This window comes from Sebastes fasciatus, chromosome 22 (genome assembly GCF_043250625.1).
Source record: "Sebastes fasciatus isolate fSebFas1 chromosome 22, fSebFas1.pri, whole genome shotgun sequence".
NCBI classification, from domain to species: domain Eukaryota; kingdom Metazoa; phylum Chordata; class Actinopteri; order Perciformes; family Sebastidae; genus Sebastes; species Sebastes fasciatus.
The window spans coordinates 13,416,810-13,433,483 of NC_133816.1; the positions used below are offsets into that span (position 1 = coordinate 13,416,810).

Consider the following 16,674-nt stretch of genomic DNA (forward strand, 5'->3'; position numbering starts at 1 on the left):
ATTTCAGTAACTTAGATGTAGCTGTAATAAGGAATATAGCACAACACAGTGAATAATATCACAATATGCTAACGTTACCTATTGTTAGTTTGTGAAGAACCAAAAGATAAGGATGTTAACACAATAATGACTAGTCTCGGTGGTACAGTATAAAAGTTCACTGTTTCAGTTTTGTGTCTCTTTGTGATCATTTTGTGTCTATGTGGTGTGACCACAAAGGGACATAAAATGACTACAAAGAGACAAAGTTACCACAAAGAGACACAAAACAACTACAAAGAGACACAAAAAACACCACAAAGAGACAAAGTGACCATGAAGAGACACAAAACGACTACTAAGAGACAGAATTACCATGAGGAGACACAAAATGAGCACAAAGAGAGACAAAACGACTACAAAGAGAGACAAAACGACTACAAAGAGAGACAAAACGACTACAAAGAGAGACAAAACGACCACAAAGAAACACAAAATGACCATGAGGAGACAAAATGACAACAAAGAGACACAGAATGACCACAAAGAGATATTTTGGTCACACAAAACAACTACAAAGAGACACAAAACGACCACAAAGGGACCTAAAATTACCACAATGAGACACAAAGTGACCACAAAGGGACATAAAATGACTACAAAGAGACACATGATGACTACAAAGAGACACAAAATGACCACAAAGAGAAATTTTGGTCACACAAAACCACTACAAAGAGACATCAAATGACCACAAAGGGACCTAAAATTACTACAAAGAGACACAAAACAACTACAAAGAGACATAAAGTGACAACAAAGGGACATGAAATGACTACAAAGAGACAAAATGACCAAAAAGAGACACAAAACTGTAAAAGTGAACTTTTATACTGTACCACCGAGGCTAGTCATTATTGTGTTAACATCATTATCTTTGGGTTCTTTACAAACTAACACTAGGTAACGTTAACATATTGTGATATATTGTGTTGTGCTATATTCCACACTTTTTCAATTTGGATAACTTTTAGTAGCAGTTGGATCCAAACTACAGTACAAATATTGCATTTTTACTTATAAAATATAGATTGAAACTCTAAATGTATCACGAGATCATTGTTCAGCAACATTTTCCTTAATGGTGCATCCCTTCATGTGATTAATGCAGACGTCACAGCGTTGTTGTAATCTGTATTGTAACCAGTTGTTCATTTGACTCAAATGACTCAGCTGATTTCTCCTTTTATCATGGTGTGTTTTACTATAACAATTGATTTCAGAGTAACTGACAGTAGATACACGTGATGACTGTGTGCAACCACGCGACTAAACCAGTGACAAAGTGTGGATGTTTCCTCGCTCTCAGGTGGTGTACAGAGGAAATATGACCAAGCTGGTTCGCATCAGGAACCCCTGGGGGGAAGTGGAGTGGACCGGAGCCTGGAGCGACAAGTACGGTTTTACTTTACACTTTACTACATTAGAAATACTGGCATTATATGGCAATACATGATAGGAAGTAAGATCATTTCTTAGAAGTGAATGAGACAAACAGATACTGTGCAGGATTTAAATGCATGGGTGGGATTACATAATATCATATCGCCATAGTTATGAAAGTACAAATACCAGACATCTCTTGGGGCAGATTGGACAATGTAAAGTCCACTTAGAACAGCTGCCTGTGGCGAAACATGCAAATTGCCCGCCTCGCAATGGCAACCACGTTCCACGAAAACACAAAATTTCACAATTTGGCATCGTCATGGTCTTGAGATTCTTCTGATGAAATTTGAGATGGATCAGTTGAATCCTCTGGGATGAGTTTCGAAAAAAAGAAAAAGAAATACCTGTAAAGTGCCTAAAATGACATATTGTCACATGACCTATGACTTCCTTCACAATTTAGCGTCACATTAGTCGGAAGGTTATACCAATCAAATATGAAACAAATCCGATAAATTAATAAACCATTTTTTTTCGAGCATCAAAACCCCTCAAAAATGCGATTGCGCAGCAGAATAATAATCTCTACAAAAACAATGGGTTCAGTGTTCCTGGGGAAGAAGAGTCAGACGGAATGGAGAAATGGGTGGGATTACATAATATCATATCACCATAGTTATGAATTTACAAATACCCGACATTCTCCCCCCACGGCTAACAATATGTCACACTTAAACATTCAAATGGGCGTGAAACTTTACCTGTTGAATGTCAGTGTAAAGGAAATTTAAAGATACTAAAGCAAGTTATTCTGTAATATTTTTTGCTGAATTATATGTGACTTTACAGTACAAATGACTAAATAGATTATATATTTTTTCTTTGTGAACTCCTCAGCTCCAGAGAGTGGGACAGTGTGGATCGCTCCGTCAGAAGTCGTCTACAGAACCGCAGCGAGGACGGTGAATTCTGGTGAGTCTTGTTGTGCACGTAAGCAGGTATTGTTGCCTTTCGGCAGCTGACGGAAATTCACCTGATGTGACATCACTGACTAGGAATGCAACCCGACCCCCAAAGACTTTTCTAGACTTTTCCCTATGTGGTTTAAATCAGTGATTCGGAATTGCGATTAAATATTTTAATCTAGTTGATAGATTATTTTCCAATCTTTTAATACATGTCTAATATCTTCCTAATATATTTCTCCTGAGTTGTTCTTTCACATAACTAAGACTATAGAAGTGTAAAAAATAACCTACATCAAATTATTCTAAGGGACATGAGGAAATATGATTAGACACCTCAACACGAGCACTTTAGACTTTGTTTACTGTAATGTGTGTTTGATATATTGATGTTCTCAGCAGCCAGCGGTATGTGTTTGAAACATCAGCATAATTTTTCATCCGTACTGAAACAAAGTTCAACAACTTGGACTTTGTGATGGAAACATACAGACGTAGGCAAAGTTGTTGGTAACGTTACGTTACAGAGAGAAAAACCCACAACGGTCACTGAAATAACTTGAAACTGACAAAAGTAATAATAAATAAAATTTACTGAAAATTAACTAATGAAAATCAGACATTGTTTTTGAATTGTGGTTCAACAGAATCATTTAAAAAAACAAACTAATGAAACTGGCCTAGACAAAAATGATGGTACCCCTAGAAAAGATGTAAAATAATGTGACCATAGGGACATATTAAACTAAGGTGTGTCCTGTAATTAGCATCACAGGTATCTTCAAACTTGTAATCAGTCAGTCTGCCTATTTAAAGGGTGAAAAGTAGTAACTGTGCTGTTTGGCATCATGGTGTGTACCACACTGAACATGGACCACAGAAAGTTAAGGAGAGAGTTGTCTCAGGAGATCAGAAAGAACATTATAGACCTTCATGTTAAAGGTAAAGGCTATAAGACCATCTCCAAGCAGCTTGATGTTCCTGTGACTACAGCTGCACATATTATTCAGAAGTTTAAGGTCCATGGGACTGTAGCCAACCTCCCTGGACGTGGCTGCAAGGGGAAAATTGATGACATATTGAAGAGACGGATAATACGAATGGTAACCAAAGAGCCCAGAACAACTTCCAAAGAGATTAGAGGTGAACTCCAAGGTCAAGGTACATCAGTGTCAGATCGCACCATCCGTCACTGTTTGAGCCAAAGTGGACTTAATGGAAGACGACCCAGGAGGACACCAAATCATAAAAAAGCGAGACTGGAATTTTCCAAAATGCATATTGACAAGCCACAAAGCTTCTGGGAGAATGTCCTTTGGACAGATGAGACAAAACTGGAGCTTTTTGGCAAGTCACATCAGCTCTATGTTCACAGACGAAGAGATGAAGCATCCAAAGAAAAGAACACTGTACCTAATGTGAAACATGGAGGAGGCTCGGTTATGTTATGGGGCTGCTTTGTTGCATCTGGCACAGGGTGTCTTGAATCTGTGCAGGGTGCAATGAAATCTCAAGACTATCAAGGCATTCTGGAGCGAAATGTGCTGCCCAGTGTCAGAAAGCTTGGTCTCAGTTGCAGGTCATGGGTCCTCAAACAGGATAATGACCCAAAACACAGCTAAAAACACCCAAGAATGGCTAAGAACAAAACATTGGACTATTATGAAGTGGCCTTCTATGAGCCCTGATCTAAATCCTATTGAACATCTGTGGAAGGAGTTGAAACATGCTGTCTGGAGAAGGCACCCTTCAAACCTGAGACAGCTGGTGCAGTTTGCTCACGAGGAGTGGGCCAACATACCTGTCGACAGGTGCAGAAGTCTCATTGAGAGTTACAGAAATCACTTGATTGCAGTGATTGCCTCAAAAGGTTGTGCAACAAAATATTAAGTTAAGAGTACCATCATTTTTGTATAGGCCAGTTTCATTAGTTCGTTTTTTTAAATGATTCTGCTGAACCATAATTCAAAAACAATATCTGATTTTCATTAGTTAATTTTCAGTGAATTTTTATTTATTATTACTTTTGTCAGTTTCAAGTTATTTCAGTGACCATTGTGGGTTTTTCTCTCTTTAACGGAACGTTACCAACAACTTTGCCTACGTCTGTAACTCTGTCCTCCTAACGGTGCATCTATTTCCATCTCTCAGGATGTCGTTCAGTGACTTCCTGCGCGAGTTCACCCGTCTGGAGCTCTGCAACCTGACGGCCGACGCTCTGCAGAACAGCCAGCTGAAGAAGTGGAGCTCCTCGCTCTATCAGGGGGAGTGGAGGAGGGGCAGCACCGCTGGGGGTTGCAGGAACTTCCCAGGTATGTAGCACACGGGAGAAATGGGTGGGAAACTGGAGGTTTGAATGAAAGAATAGAATTTAAGGAATGATATAAACACAATCTAGTTTTGTTTTCTTTCATTTTGGAGATTAATTCAGAGTTTCTCCGACCGACCAAAGCAGTTTTAGGATCTCATGATGGTGTTGAATACGCCTTTTACTATTCGGGGATGAAAAATGTTTAAAAAACAAGGAGGTGTAGAAGGAGGGAGGGAGGATTTTGTTGAATTTACTAAAGGAATGTGAACCAGTGACTCCCATTTATAACGCTTAAGTAACTAAACAATGGCTTGCTTTAAAATACATTTTGGAAATGTCTCATCATGACTGAAGACGTGCAAGGAATTGGAGTGTTTTCTCGATCGACTTTGAGCAAGACAACGCAAATTGTGTTGTTATTGTCTATACTACTGATAAAAAAAACAACATTTTAACAATGGACCCCTGGATATAAAAAAAAAGCAGAACAATTTTCAACTCTTCTTCCCAGCATCCTTTTGGCTGAACCCCCAGTTCAAGATTTCGCTGACGCACCCGGACTCTCCCGGCCAATCAGACTGCAGCTTCTTGGTTGGCCTCATGCAGAAGGACCGCAGGAAGAAGCGGCAGGAGGGCAAAGACATGGAGACCATCGGGTTCGCCCTCTATGAGGTGAGCTGCAGTCCAACAAAACGCTGCTTGTAAAACGAAATCTTGAAAGCAACTTAAAGTCATTGTTTTGTTGTTATTGTCATTAGTAGTTTTATTGCTCTTGATTTTACTGTTTTTTTTGTAGTTTTGTTGTTTTTCTTTTGTTTTCTGTTAATTTCTTTTAGTATAAAAAACAGTTTTATTGTTGTTGATTTTTTTTTGTTTATTTTATTATTTTTTTTTTTTAACTAATGTATATTCTGGGTAAATAAATAAATAAATAAAGTAAAATTATAGTCTTTTCCACTTCAGGACCATAACATAATATAACCTGCTTTTTTACATTAACTTTTAAGAACCTTGTGAGGCATTTCTACTTGATTTTTTCCTTGTTTTCACTTTATTTTACAACCCAGGACACAATATATACCATTAACTTGCATTTGGGCGATGCTGAAATTTGGTTCCGGTAACATTTTCCCAAAGCGAGCAGAGAAAAGTGGAAACAAAAGCAGCACCTCTGACATGTTACACTATGTTTAGCTAAACTCCTGCAGTGGAAAAGGGCTATCCTTATCTCAGTTTTTATAATGTCACGTTTCAGGATTCACACATTTCTTCTTTGATTTCGTATCGCTGAAAAATCTCTACTTTGTAGCTCCTTTCCTGTCTTTTTGTTGTTCCTGATCACATTCATCATGGTAATAATCACATCTCTCTCTCTTTGTTCTTTACAGGTTCCAAATGAGGTGAGAGTTTTACTTCTTACCACTTTTTTTTATTGTGAATCAAGAACAACCAGTAGGTGATTTGCTGAAGCAGCAGATGGATTTGTAATTGCGACTTTTTCTCGCAGTTCGTCAGTTTCGTCTTGGATCTATAATATTCCCTGAACTATATATCCAGTGGGTGAGGGGTGGTATTAAAAAATACAGAACCAAATGAGTCGTTAATGGGGCGGTTCGCTAGTCGCGGGTTGAAAATTAACAAATTGCCCCCTGTGAACAATATAATAGATCCCAAATGCTATCCAGACTCTGTGGAATACAAACATAAAGGGATTTAACCCCAAACCTTTAACTTACAATTTAAAGTAAGAGACTGTTGAAAGAATAAGAAGTACCGTTTAACGTACCAACGCTTTGAAAAAAAGGATTTATTGACTTAAACTCTCTCCCCTCTCAGTTTAAGGGCAGGTCAGGCGTCCACCTGAAGCGAGACTTTTTCCTCACCCACGCCTCCAGCGCTCGCTCAGAGCTCTTCATCAACCTGAGGGAGGTCAGCTCGCGGTTGCGGCTGCCGGTCGGGGAGTACATCATCGTCCCCTCCACCTTCGAGCCGAACAAAGAGGGCGACTTCTGCCTCAGAGTTTTCTCCGAGAAGCCAGCCGAATCAGAGTGAGTATAGCTGTAAGAGAGCGTGAGGGATCTGGGAGGAGCTCTGGGCGTATGATGTGACTGAAAAGTAAATCTTTCTTCTTTCCACGTCAGGGAGCTGGATGATGACGTTACAGCAGAGCTTCCGACAGAGGTGAGAGGATGAAACTACTACATCACCCTAATGATGTGTGGAAGGAAAACCAAATGTGTACTGAAAAATGTTTCTGTTTGTGTTTCAGACCGAGCTAGACGAGAGCCAGATCGACGCCGCCTTCAAGAATCTCTTCAGACAGCTGGCAGGGCCGGTAAGCATACTTGAAGGAAGGAATTGGTTCATGGTATGTATACACACAGTCATGTTTAAATGATTTGACATTCTCTGTTTGTGCCGACAGGACATGGAGATCAGCATCACGGAGCTGCAGACCATATTGAACAGGATCATCAGCAAACGTCAGTTACAGCTGGAATTACATTGCTAGCTCATAAGATTATGGTATTTTTCAACTTTTTCAAGCGTTAAATGTGTTTATTCTTCTCTTTTCTTGTCTTCCTTTCTCATGCTAACAGATAAAGACCTGAAGACAGACGGCTTCACAAAAGAAGCTTGTCGCAGCATGATAAGCCTCATGGACGTATCCTTGAAATGGCCTAAAAATATAATTTTTTTTTTTTTTTTCGTAATAACTTATTGGGAGTAACATGTGTATAGAAACAACCAATAGAGCACAAATGTAAATGATTGTCCCTCCATATTTTGGTATTTTCCCCCCAAAGCCCCATCACCCATTGCCGATGCAAAAAGGATAAAGAACAAAAAACAAAGTTAAATAAAAATTAAAAATTAAATAATAAAAAATATAACATATATATATATAAATTCTTAAACATTTATAGGACATAAATATTATCAGGGAATAAGCATGTTGGATTCTTTGGGTTCCTTAAAAGAGTACTCCACAGATTTAGCATTGCCCTCACAAAATATTGTCAGACTCATGATGTACGTTTAAAGGAACAGTGTGTAACATTTCGGGGGATCTATAACCAGAAATGGAATATAATATACATAACTATGTTTTCTTTAGTGTATAATCACCTGAAACTAACAACCGTTGTGTTTTAGTTAGCTTAGAATGAGCCCTTCGTATCTACATAGGGAGCAGGTCCTCTTCACGGAGTCCCCCATGTTTCTACAGTAGCCTAGTACGGACAAACCAAACACTGACTCTAGAGAGCCTTTTACGTTTTTACGTTACCTGAAGGCCGCTGCAGTTCTCCGACAAGCTTGTGAAACTAGTGTTATTATGGTAAGGATGGCTTTTGCACTCACGGCTCACGTTACCTCAGTCTTGGAAAGGGAGGAGTGAGCGGAGGGGTACTCAATTGGTTGCAATCTGCAACCACACCACTAGATATCATCAAATCCTACACACTGTACCTTTAAAGAAAAATCAACACAGCTTAACTAGAGATCTTTTTTATTAAATTAATTCTTCTTCCCTGTCAAAATCTGGTGCCTACATTACCCACAATGCAACTCACTTTTAAAGGTCAAAGATTCAGGTGTGGGATGCTGGTAGCGGCTAACCTCGAGTTGCCTGCCTTTTCTTTTTCAAACTTCTTCAGCCCCAACCGACTCAAGTGACACTCGCTTCACTTGAGGCAACTTATCAGACTTTGCGTAACAACTTTTGTTCACATAATGTACTTTGATGAGTAAAATCAGTGGAGTTCCCCTTTAAAATCGTCTGCTTGTGATATCATTTTATATAATGAGTTTGTCTGACTTGTTGATCAGATGAAAGTCCCTGTTGTTCTTTGACTTGTTGGCTCAGACGGACGGCAGTGGAAAGCTCGGCCTGACAGAGTTCCACGTGCTCTGGGAAAAGGTTAAACGCTACCTGGTGAGTTTAATCACTGATCGGTCAGATCAGGCTAAAATAATATTGATCCTGCGTCATGGTACTTGCGTCAGCCTGTTGTTTATTTTGAAGTCCGATCAGCGGACTGTTTTTTCATCTTCTTGTGTGTTTGTCTAAATACTTGTTTATACTTCGTTCATGTCACCGTGCCAGACCATATTCAGGCAGTTCGACTTGGACAAATCGGGCACCATGAGCTCCTATGAGATGAGGATGGCTCTTGAATCTGCAGGTACTGTTCCTTTTCATTTCAATTACAAGAAAAGGAAAGATAAACACAAAAGTCAGAAGCATTTTCACTCATACAGAGTGTTCCCTTTTGATTACTTTATTGTTAAACTTGTGGACTGTTTTTCGTTTTTCCTTCAGGTTTCAAGCTGACCAACCAGCTGTTCCAGCTGATCATCCTGCGCTACACGGAGGCCGACATGTCTGTCGACTTTGACAACTTTGTCACCTGTCTGGTCCGACTGGAGACCATGTTCAGTGAGTCCCATTACTGCACACCCTCAATGTCTTTAAAGGAACAGTTCACCTGCTCGTCAGGTGTCTTGTTAAAAACGTGAAACTTGTTTTCATTTTACCACACAAAAAGTCAGACCCATATCAAGTGAGACCATTTGTGCAAATAAATGAAATACAGTACACGTACAACGGCGTATTAGGGCCATTATTGGTAAAACCATAACATATAACATATAGCAAGTGCATATCAGCTACATTACCATCTTCATCGTATCCCAGCTGCTGGGTGATCCTAAGCCATATATTGTTCTTTATTTGGTTGTTCAGGTAACGTTAGTGTCTGTCGTACATTATTGGGTGTTGAGAAGAGGACGGTCCGTTGTTATTCCGAAACACCAATAGTCCGATAAATGTCCCATTGGACTGAAAAAAAGCCCATTTGTCCAACAGTACGTCGCCCCGAAAACAAACGGCCATTGTTCCAAGGCATCGAAAATACTCACTCTACGTGCAGCAAACAGAAGCACATGGCTAATTATTATGCAGAATGACTGCCATCACTGTTCAGCGTTCGGTTGTACTTAGCTCCACCCTCTAGTGTCACTTCTGGTTGCAAAATACCAAGATGGCGACGGCCAAAATGCCGAACTCGAGGCTTCAAAACGGCAGTCAACAAACCAAAGGGTGACATCACGGTGACTACGTCCACTTCTTATATACAGTCTATGGTGTGTCACTAACTCTCCCCGTCAGCTCGATATAGGCTGTTTGAATGCGTTTACCATAAATGACAGTATATGGGTGCACTACAATTTTAGCCTCAGCTGATTTGGAGAGACGGCTGGCTTTATTGTAGTGTGATGAGTGTGACTATTTTTTTTCACGTAAATTGACCACTTTAATCTCAGAGAATATCCAAGTTGTTTTCTCCTTAATTTTATGACTTAAATCTTAGAAATTCTGAGTTTTTTTCTCAAACAGATGACTTGACCGCAGTGTGATGTGTGACTATTTTTCTTTTCTTATAAATTTGTGTCTTTATAATTTCAGAGAATATATAAGTTTTTTTCTCACTAATTTGTGAGTTTTTATTTTTTTATTTTTTTTAATTTACCACTTTTATCTCAGAGAATATCCAAGTTGTTTTCTCCCAAATTTTATCTTTAAATTATGAGTTTCTTTCTCAGAGTATTGCCCCCCTCCCCCTGTTCCATCATTTTTTTTTTGTCTTGTAAGTGATTGTCTTTGTTTCTGTCTCTGCAGAAACCTTTAAGACCATGGACACAGATAACGACGGTTTCATGTCCCTCAACTTCCATCAGGTATGACCACACACACTCGCGTGAACGACTTCTATTGGTTATTTACTCACCATTTCTGTGCATAAAGTACCTGTGATTTATTCATAACTAGCTAATTGACCCACTCTCTGTGTCCTACAGTGGATTACCCTGACCATGTTTGCCTAGAGACGAGTGGACCTCTCTGTAAATGTTGCACTGCGTCCTGCTGCAGCTCCAGGTCCCCAGTATGTGTTGATTCAGAAGTGCCTTTTCTCTCCACCAGTTCTTCCTCTAGCTGCAGAGGCCCTCTGATGCTAAAAGACTGTAAATTCATCTTTACAGTGCCTACATTGGAAAACAAGTGCCAATCCTTTATTTGTCACCTGTTTTTCCAACAGAGGGAACGCTCGCCTCTCGTATCCTGACGGTCGATTTTTGCGGTCGCACTGACGTTTTTTAACTATTTTAGCGCTAATCTGGGGGCAGAAATAAACATATTGGTTTAATTTCAGTGGGTGGAAACAAAAAGTCCCACATTTCTGTACTATATATATATATACAGTATGTATATGTAGCTTGTTTGGTTGAACAAAAAAGCAATCTAGCCATATATTTCCTTAAAAGTGACCTCCTTATAGGGCTGGGCGATATGGCCAAAATCTTCTATCACAAAATCAATAATTTGACAGTCCGCAAAACAAAACAGTCCACCGGAGTCCAATATCAGAACTACACCCTTTGCAACGGTCTGTTATACATAGCAGCGTTCGGCTCATAAAGGAAATGAAAAAAGGAAGTTGCCACGTAGCTAACAAGCACTTAAAAAATGTGTTTTGGCTGCACTGAAACTCAACCAATATGATTATTTTTGCTCCATCGGTCTGCGTGTTCAACTGGGAAATTTTAAGTAAATTGGTGGTTTTGTTTTTAATGGTGTTTTTATCGAGAATTAGCGATCAACAATTACTCATTAATGATTTACACATGAGCGCTAGATTGTACGGGATACTTCTGCATGGCTACATTCATCCGCAGAGGGAAAATAATACTTTTTTGACAGATCAATTCATCGATAAATGCAAACAATCCTGTGACTATTGAGGACAATCTGCTCTCCTCAGAGCTTATTTTTGTAAAAAGATTTGAGCCTGCTGTCAGATATCACAATCTCGGTGCCAGATGTGCCAGCTTGCCCTGCGGCCGACTCTTTAATGCCACACATTCAGCGCATAATGAATGTGCAGAATATTCACGTATATCTCTACTCTGCCTTTGCAGCGACGTTGCCGGCGCGGCGCTTTTTCTGTTTACATCTCGTGCCAAACTTTGCGTTCGCCTCAGCATGAAGAGTCCGCTCATGAAGCTTCACTGGGCCAATGCGGCGCGGAGACATTGGTGGCGTGCTGTATCATAGAGAATGTGTTGAGTTCTATTTCTTTAATCCTGTTTAGCTTTTAAGACTTACTTACTGTCGTTATGCATGGCACTTTTTACTGACTGTTTTATATTATGGTTGGAACTGGATGTCATAGTGGTTTAAAAAAGGGATGCGTCAGCCTTGTTTCAATACTCTAGGTGAAGGTTAACTATTATGCAAGATGGATGTGTTGTATGCATGCAGCGTGACATGTGATATATTGTCTGCCTGCCTAATTTTTGTTCAACCATGGGAGCAAGTTTTTGAAGAGTTGTATTCCAAAATCACTTTTTGAAAAACAAAAAAACGTTTTTAAGTATGGAGGATCTACATGTAAAGTGTTATCATTATTATCAAGCAAAGAGTCGCAAGTGTTTCAAAGGCCAAAATGTTTTGTTCTGCCAATTACTTTTGTGTTTTTGTAAATGGAAGAATTGATTTTAATCAAAAGTGACAGCCAAACCCTTAAATTCATATAATACTCCAACAATGCCAGCATTCGTGTCTTCAGTTTTTTGCAGCGTAATGTAACATGTTAACAAAGATAGCATTCTGGGTCCCGTTTGGGCCCATTCATCATGCCATACATTAGTTTCCTGTGTAGTGACTTCAATACTTTGAAAATAAACATGAGGATTTCATGATTCTCTGAATTATCTGTTTATATTCTTCTATTAAAGGCACTGTGTGTAGGATTTGGCGACATTTTGGTGATGTGGTTGCAGATTGCAACCAGCTGAGTACCCCTCCGTTCACTCCCCCCTTGACTCTGAGACACATGATACATTTTTTGGTTGTGATGAGTAAATCAGTTCAAATTCCCTCCACCTCCCAAAGAACAACACCAACGAACTTGATATAATAATAAATAATACCTTTAGTAACAACATTCATATGAAAAAAAACACGCACAGTAAAATACCTTAAGTCCACTAATGTACACATTTCAACAACATCATAATATTACGATCTTTACAGCAGATTTCTTGCTCATTGTTAAGTTAAATTACAGACATTTATACAAGCTGATCACATAGTTTAAGTTAGAACAAATACGTCTCGTTTAAAATGATACAAAACAAAATTGTCCGGAGCCGCTCGGTAGAGGAATGTAAGACGTCAGATGAGGCACAGTGGCGGTGAGATTCTTCAGAGGACTACTGTATTATCATCTTTTGACCTAATACTAGAAACAGCCCAACTGCTCACCTAAATAATAAACTAAGTGTGATTTTCTTTGGCACAGTAGCATTAAATAAAAACCACTTAAAGTCTCCATCAGTCATACAACTAAAATCTATCATCTGTCTAGCACGGCGTCTCTTAGGCGTAGTTGTTGTTGTGCTCGATCTTGATCACCATGGCGGAAACCAGCCGCTCCAGCTGCTCCGCTCGCTGCTTGCCCGCATGAAGGACCTCCTCGTGGTTGGCTTTCTCCTCGCTGTCGTAGTCCGACACCGCCTGGTTGGTGATCAACGACAGGGCGAAGACACGCATGCCGCAGTGACGCGCGATGATCACCTCGTGGACCGTGCTCATGCCTGGCGAGGAAAAGACGGCATTCAAAATAAATCATACAATATACCAGGATAGATGTAAAGGAGATAAATATAACACGTTTATTTTCACGACTTAGAAACCGTGAAATGTGATGTCATGTGACTGGGCTCTGACGTTTATATCAACAGAAGCAGAAATAGCTTTGCTGGCTTTAGTTTAGAAGTTTGTATTAAGCTTTGATTTCTCTCTTTCTGCGGGAGAGGAAGTCAAAGCTGACACAATAATTAACTAAAAAAAACTTGCTTATTGCAGCTTTACAGGTACACTTTTTAATATATCACTGCTGCCCGTGTACTTTAACAATAAAATATTCTGTATTGGTGACAAATAATCACTATTAAAGAGGACCTATCATGCTCAAGTGCTTTTTCCTTGTTTTTTCCCACGCCGAAGGGAGAAACACTGGTCCTGAACAGCCTGAAACCCCTTGCTTGAAGTCCTGCCTTTTCTTCCGTAACATGGTGATGTCACCAAGTAATACATTTGCATAATACCTGCCTAGCGGCTAGTTTGGCACGCCCTCAAACAAAGCTAGTTAGAGCTTCAAAGAGTTCAAAGAGTTTGGTATGGTCGGCCAATCACAACAGAGTGGGCCAGCTGACCAATCAGAGCAGACTGTTTTTTCGGAGGGGGGCGGAGCTCAAACAGAGCATTTCAGACAGACGGTGAAAAGAGGTGCTGCTGCTCAGCCGGTATGAGAAAAATAAAGCGTTTTTTTAACATTAAAACATGCAAACATGTTCTAGTAGAAACCCAAAATATAAGTATGCACCTGAAAATGAGCAAAATTGTTCCTCTTTAAAGTGCGTAAACCACTACTTACCGACAGCATCAGCGCCCAGTTTCTGCAGCATGCGGCTCTCGGCAATGGTCTCAAACGAGGGTCCGCCCAGCACGCAGTAGACGCCCTCCTTCAGGAAGTCGCCGTAGCCGAGCTCCTGTCCAACATCCATGGCCATCTGCTGCAGCTCTCTGTCGTAGGCGTCGGACATGCAGGGGAAACGCACGCCGAACCTGCGAGAGGAAGAAATAGAGGGACGGGGGGAGGGTTTAGTGAGGGCACCTGGGGGAAATATTGGACTGTGAAAACTATTGCAGGAAGTCCACCTTACCTCTCATCGTTGGGCCCATGCAGTGGATTGTTGCCAGCGAAGCCCGGCATGTTGAGGTGGTCTTTGATGATCATGATGTCTCCCACTTTAAAATCCTGGTTGAGGCCTCCGGCGGCATTTGTCAGCATCACCGTCTCCACGCCGAGCAGCTTGAAGATGCGTATGGGCAGCGTAATCTGGAAACACACACACACACAGTATATAAATATAGATGTTATATAACCAATCGAAGGGGTTTAAAGGATCTTGCAGCAGCATTCTTTAAAGGCCACACATTTCATAGCGATTTTCTCCTCAGTTCAAGTGTTTTAAACTTGTTGCAGTGCACACACCTTCTGGATTGGGTAGCCCTCGTACAAGTGGAAGCGCCCCTGCATGCAAACGCATGGCCTCCCCTTTAAGGTGCCGAACACCAGTCGACCGGCATGTCCGTGCACTGCGGGGAAATAAAAAAAAAAGTCAGTAAATATGAGCAGTAAACGGGGAAACTAATCCGCAACTGAGAGGTTTGTTGTAAACTCACCAGTGCTCTGTGGGAAGTTTGGGATGTCCTTGTAGTTGAAGCCCACCTGGTCCTTCAACATGTCGGCCAGCCCTCCGAGCCCAGAGCCGCACACGATGCCCACCGTGGGCCGCACGTCTGTCTGCGCCAGCAGCCAATCGGCCGTGGCCTTGCAGTCCTCGTAGCTGTAGCTGGATGACATGAAAAAAGAAAGTCCGGGGTCAGGTTGACTGCAAAAAAATGTGTCCTCATTCACCTCATGATTCATTGAGTATCATGTGATGTGGTCATTATAATCAGATTACAGGACTTTTTCTGGGCAGCATGGCCTGATCTGAGAACTTCTACTAATAAGGATATGACTTGAAGAGACACACACACACACATACATTCCTGCAGTCACAGCAGTATCACGCCTCTCATGCACTTCAATGGCGACACACACACACACACGCACAAAAGCACACACACACTTTTTATGCTGAGTTCACTAATTCCTTTAACTTGACAGTTTGTCATATGAAAGGAATTACACAAACTGCTCAAGCATGGATCAATGGATACAAGACTGTGCTATAAATGAATAAATAAATATACAAAGCAAGCCCTGTAGTGCTTTATTAACACCCAAGTTGCCACGTACAACAGCCTTAATAAATAATAGGCTATTAATAATGGTGAAATCAGTAAAAATATGCTATAAAAAGTGCAAAAGACACACTTAAATTCCACATAGGACTCCCTTAGGAATAAATGAATGGCTTGTCATTTAAACCTTTGCTGCCTACAGAGCATGTGCGCATAATTTTGGCCCCTACCCAAAACATTTTTTTTTACCAACAGCCCCGACCTGCCCATGAAGGGGGCCATGTGTTCAGCAGCATGGTGAAGAGGAAATCTGAAAGTACAGTATGTCCAAAAAGTGTACTCACCCTTTATTTGCGTCTGGAAACATTGCAAAAGATTAAAAAAGGGTCTGATGTAAGAAAAAAAAGTGGAAATGTGCACTTTAATGCGCAGAAAATCAAGTTCCAAAGCGGTTAAAAAACGTTGAATCAGAGCCCGGCTGTTCAGAATGTAAAAATGTTATACACAAAAAAAATAAAAAGTTTTTAAAAAAAGTTTTTCTTGAGGTTTTCTAGTTTGGAGTCCTGTTGAAATCAGTTCTTCTCACTTGTCTGTGGAGATCAGGCGCAGTCACAGGGTTTATTATAGGCACAGAGTAAACCCTCCTCCTCTCAAAATGACGCATGTGGATGCTTCAGCCTCATTGGCTGGTCCGACACACCTTCAATGGGCAATAGCTGGCAACTTTAGAAGAGGAAATATTTGTGTTTTCTTCTCTAAAGCCCACACAACGTCACATTTCTCTTTCTTCCCAGCAGCCTTACTTCACATCCCGCTATCCTCTGTTACTGTATGTCGACAGGATGTGATTGCAACACCCATCCAGCAATGATCAATCAGCCTGTTATTGATCAACACTCCAGATATTACTCCAGATATGATGTGCGTTTTCACCATGACTCATGTTTTTGTTCTGAACATCACATGTCTCCTGTTTCCACCATCTGGAAGTGTTTTCATGGGATCACATATGTCAATTTTGAGGAACTTACTTGAGTATTTTACATTTATGCAACTTTATAGCCTGCCTCAGTAACTCTGGTAACACT

General features: G+C 40.5%; 2 protein-coding genes across 2 annotated transcripts in view; one reads left to right on the forward strand and one right to left on the reverse strand.

Annotated features, from left to right (window-relative positions):
* capn1 (calpain 1) overlaps window positions 1-12,481 on the forward strand; it is a 36,980-nt gene extending 24,499 nt beyond the window's left edge. Inside the window, exons 9-22 of the mRNA XM_074623096.1 lie at window positions 1,349-1,434; window positions 2,326-2,400; window positions 4,545-4,705; window positions 5,216-5,376; window positions 6,541-6,752; window positions 6,846-6,885; window positions 6,974-7,039; window positions 7,130-7,187; window positions 7,305-7,369; window positions 8,573-8,641; window positions 8,813-8,891; window positions 9,029-9,145; window positions 10,388-10,446; window positions 10,567-12,481. Coding sequence (XP_074479197.1) covers window positions 1,349-1,434; window positions 2,326-2,400; window positions 4,545-4,705; window positions 5,216-5,376; window positions 6,541-6,752; window positions 6,846-6,885; window positions 6,974-7,039; window positions 7,130-7,187; window positions 7,305-7,369; window positions 8,573-8,641; window positions 8,813-8,891; window positions 9,029-9,145; window positions 10,388-10,446; window positions 10,567-10,593 — 1,275 coding nt within the window. The 3' untranslated portion in view covers window positions 10,594-12,481. The remainder of the gene's footprint in view (window positions 1-1,348; window positions 1,435-2,325; window positions 2,401-4,544; window positions 4,706-5,215; window positions 5,377-6,540; window positions 6,753-6,845; window positions 6,886-6,973; window positions 7,040-7,129; window positions 7,188-7,304; window positions 7,370-8,572; window positions 8,642-8,812; window positions 8,892-9,028; window positions 9,146-10,387; window positions 10,447-10,566) is intronic.
* A 204-nt stretch (window positions 12,482-12,685) lies between these two features.
* On the reverse strand, window positions 12,686-16,183 carry pnp5a (purine nucleoside phosphorylase 5a). The gene is made up of 6 exons (XM_074623097.1): window positions 15,931-16,183; window positions 15,020-15,189; window positions 14,829-14,932; window positions 14,497-14,672; window positions 14,208-14,398; window positions 12,686-13,365 (listed from the first exon to the last, which is right to left on the reverse strand). Exons 1-6 carry the CDS (start codon window positions 15,951-15,953, stop codon window positions 13,148-13,150), a joined length of 882 nt encoding a protein of 293 aa, XP_074479198.1. The 5' UTR covers window positions 15,954-16,183; the 3' UTR covers window positions 12,686-13,147.
* Window positions 16,184-16,674: the final 491 nt, after the last annotated feature.

Bases quoted from the DNA above. Each gene is read 5' to 3' on its own strand.
- pnp5a (XM_074623097.1), bottom strand. From the start codon at position 15,953: ATGTTTCCAGACGCAAATAAAGG. The intron at 14,933-15,019 runs GTGAGTTTACAA...ATTTCCCCGCAG, and splicing joins AAACTTCCCACAGAGCACTG to TGCACGGACATGCCGGTCGA. The intron at 14,399-14,496 runs GTAAGGTGGACT...TTCCTCTCGCAG, and splicing joins CATGGGCCCAACGATGAGAG to GTTCGGCGTGCGTTTCCCCT.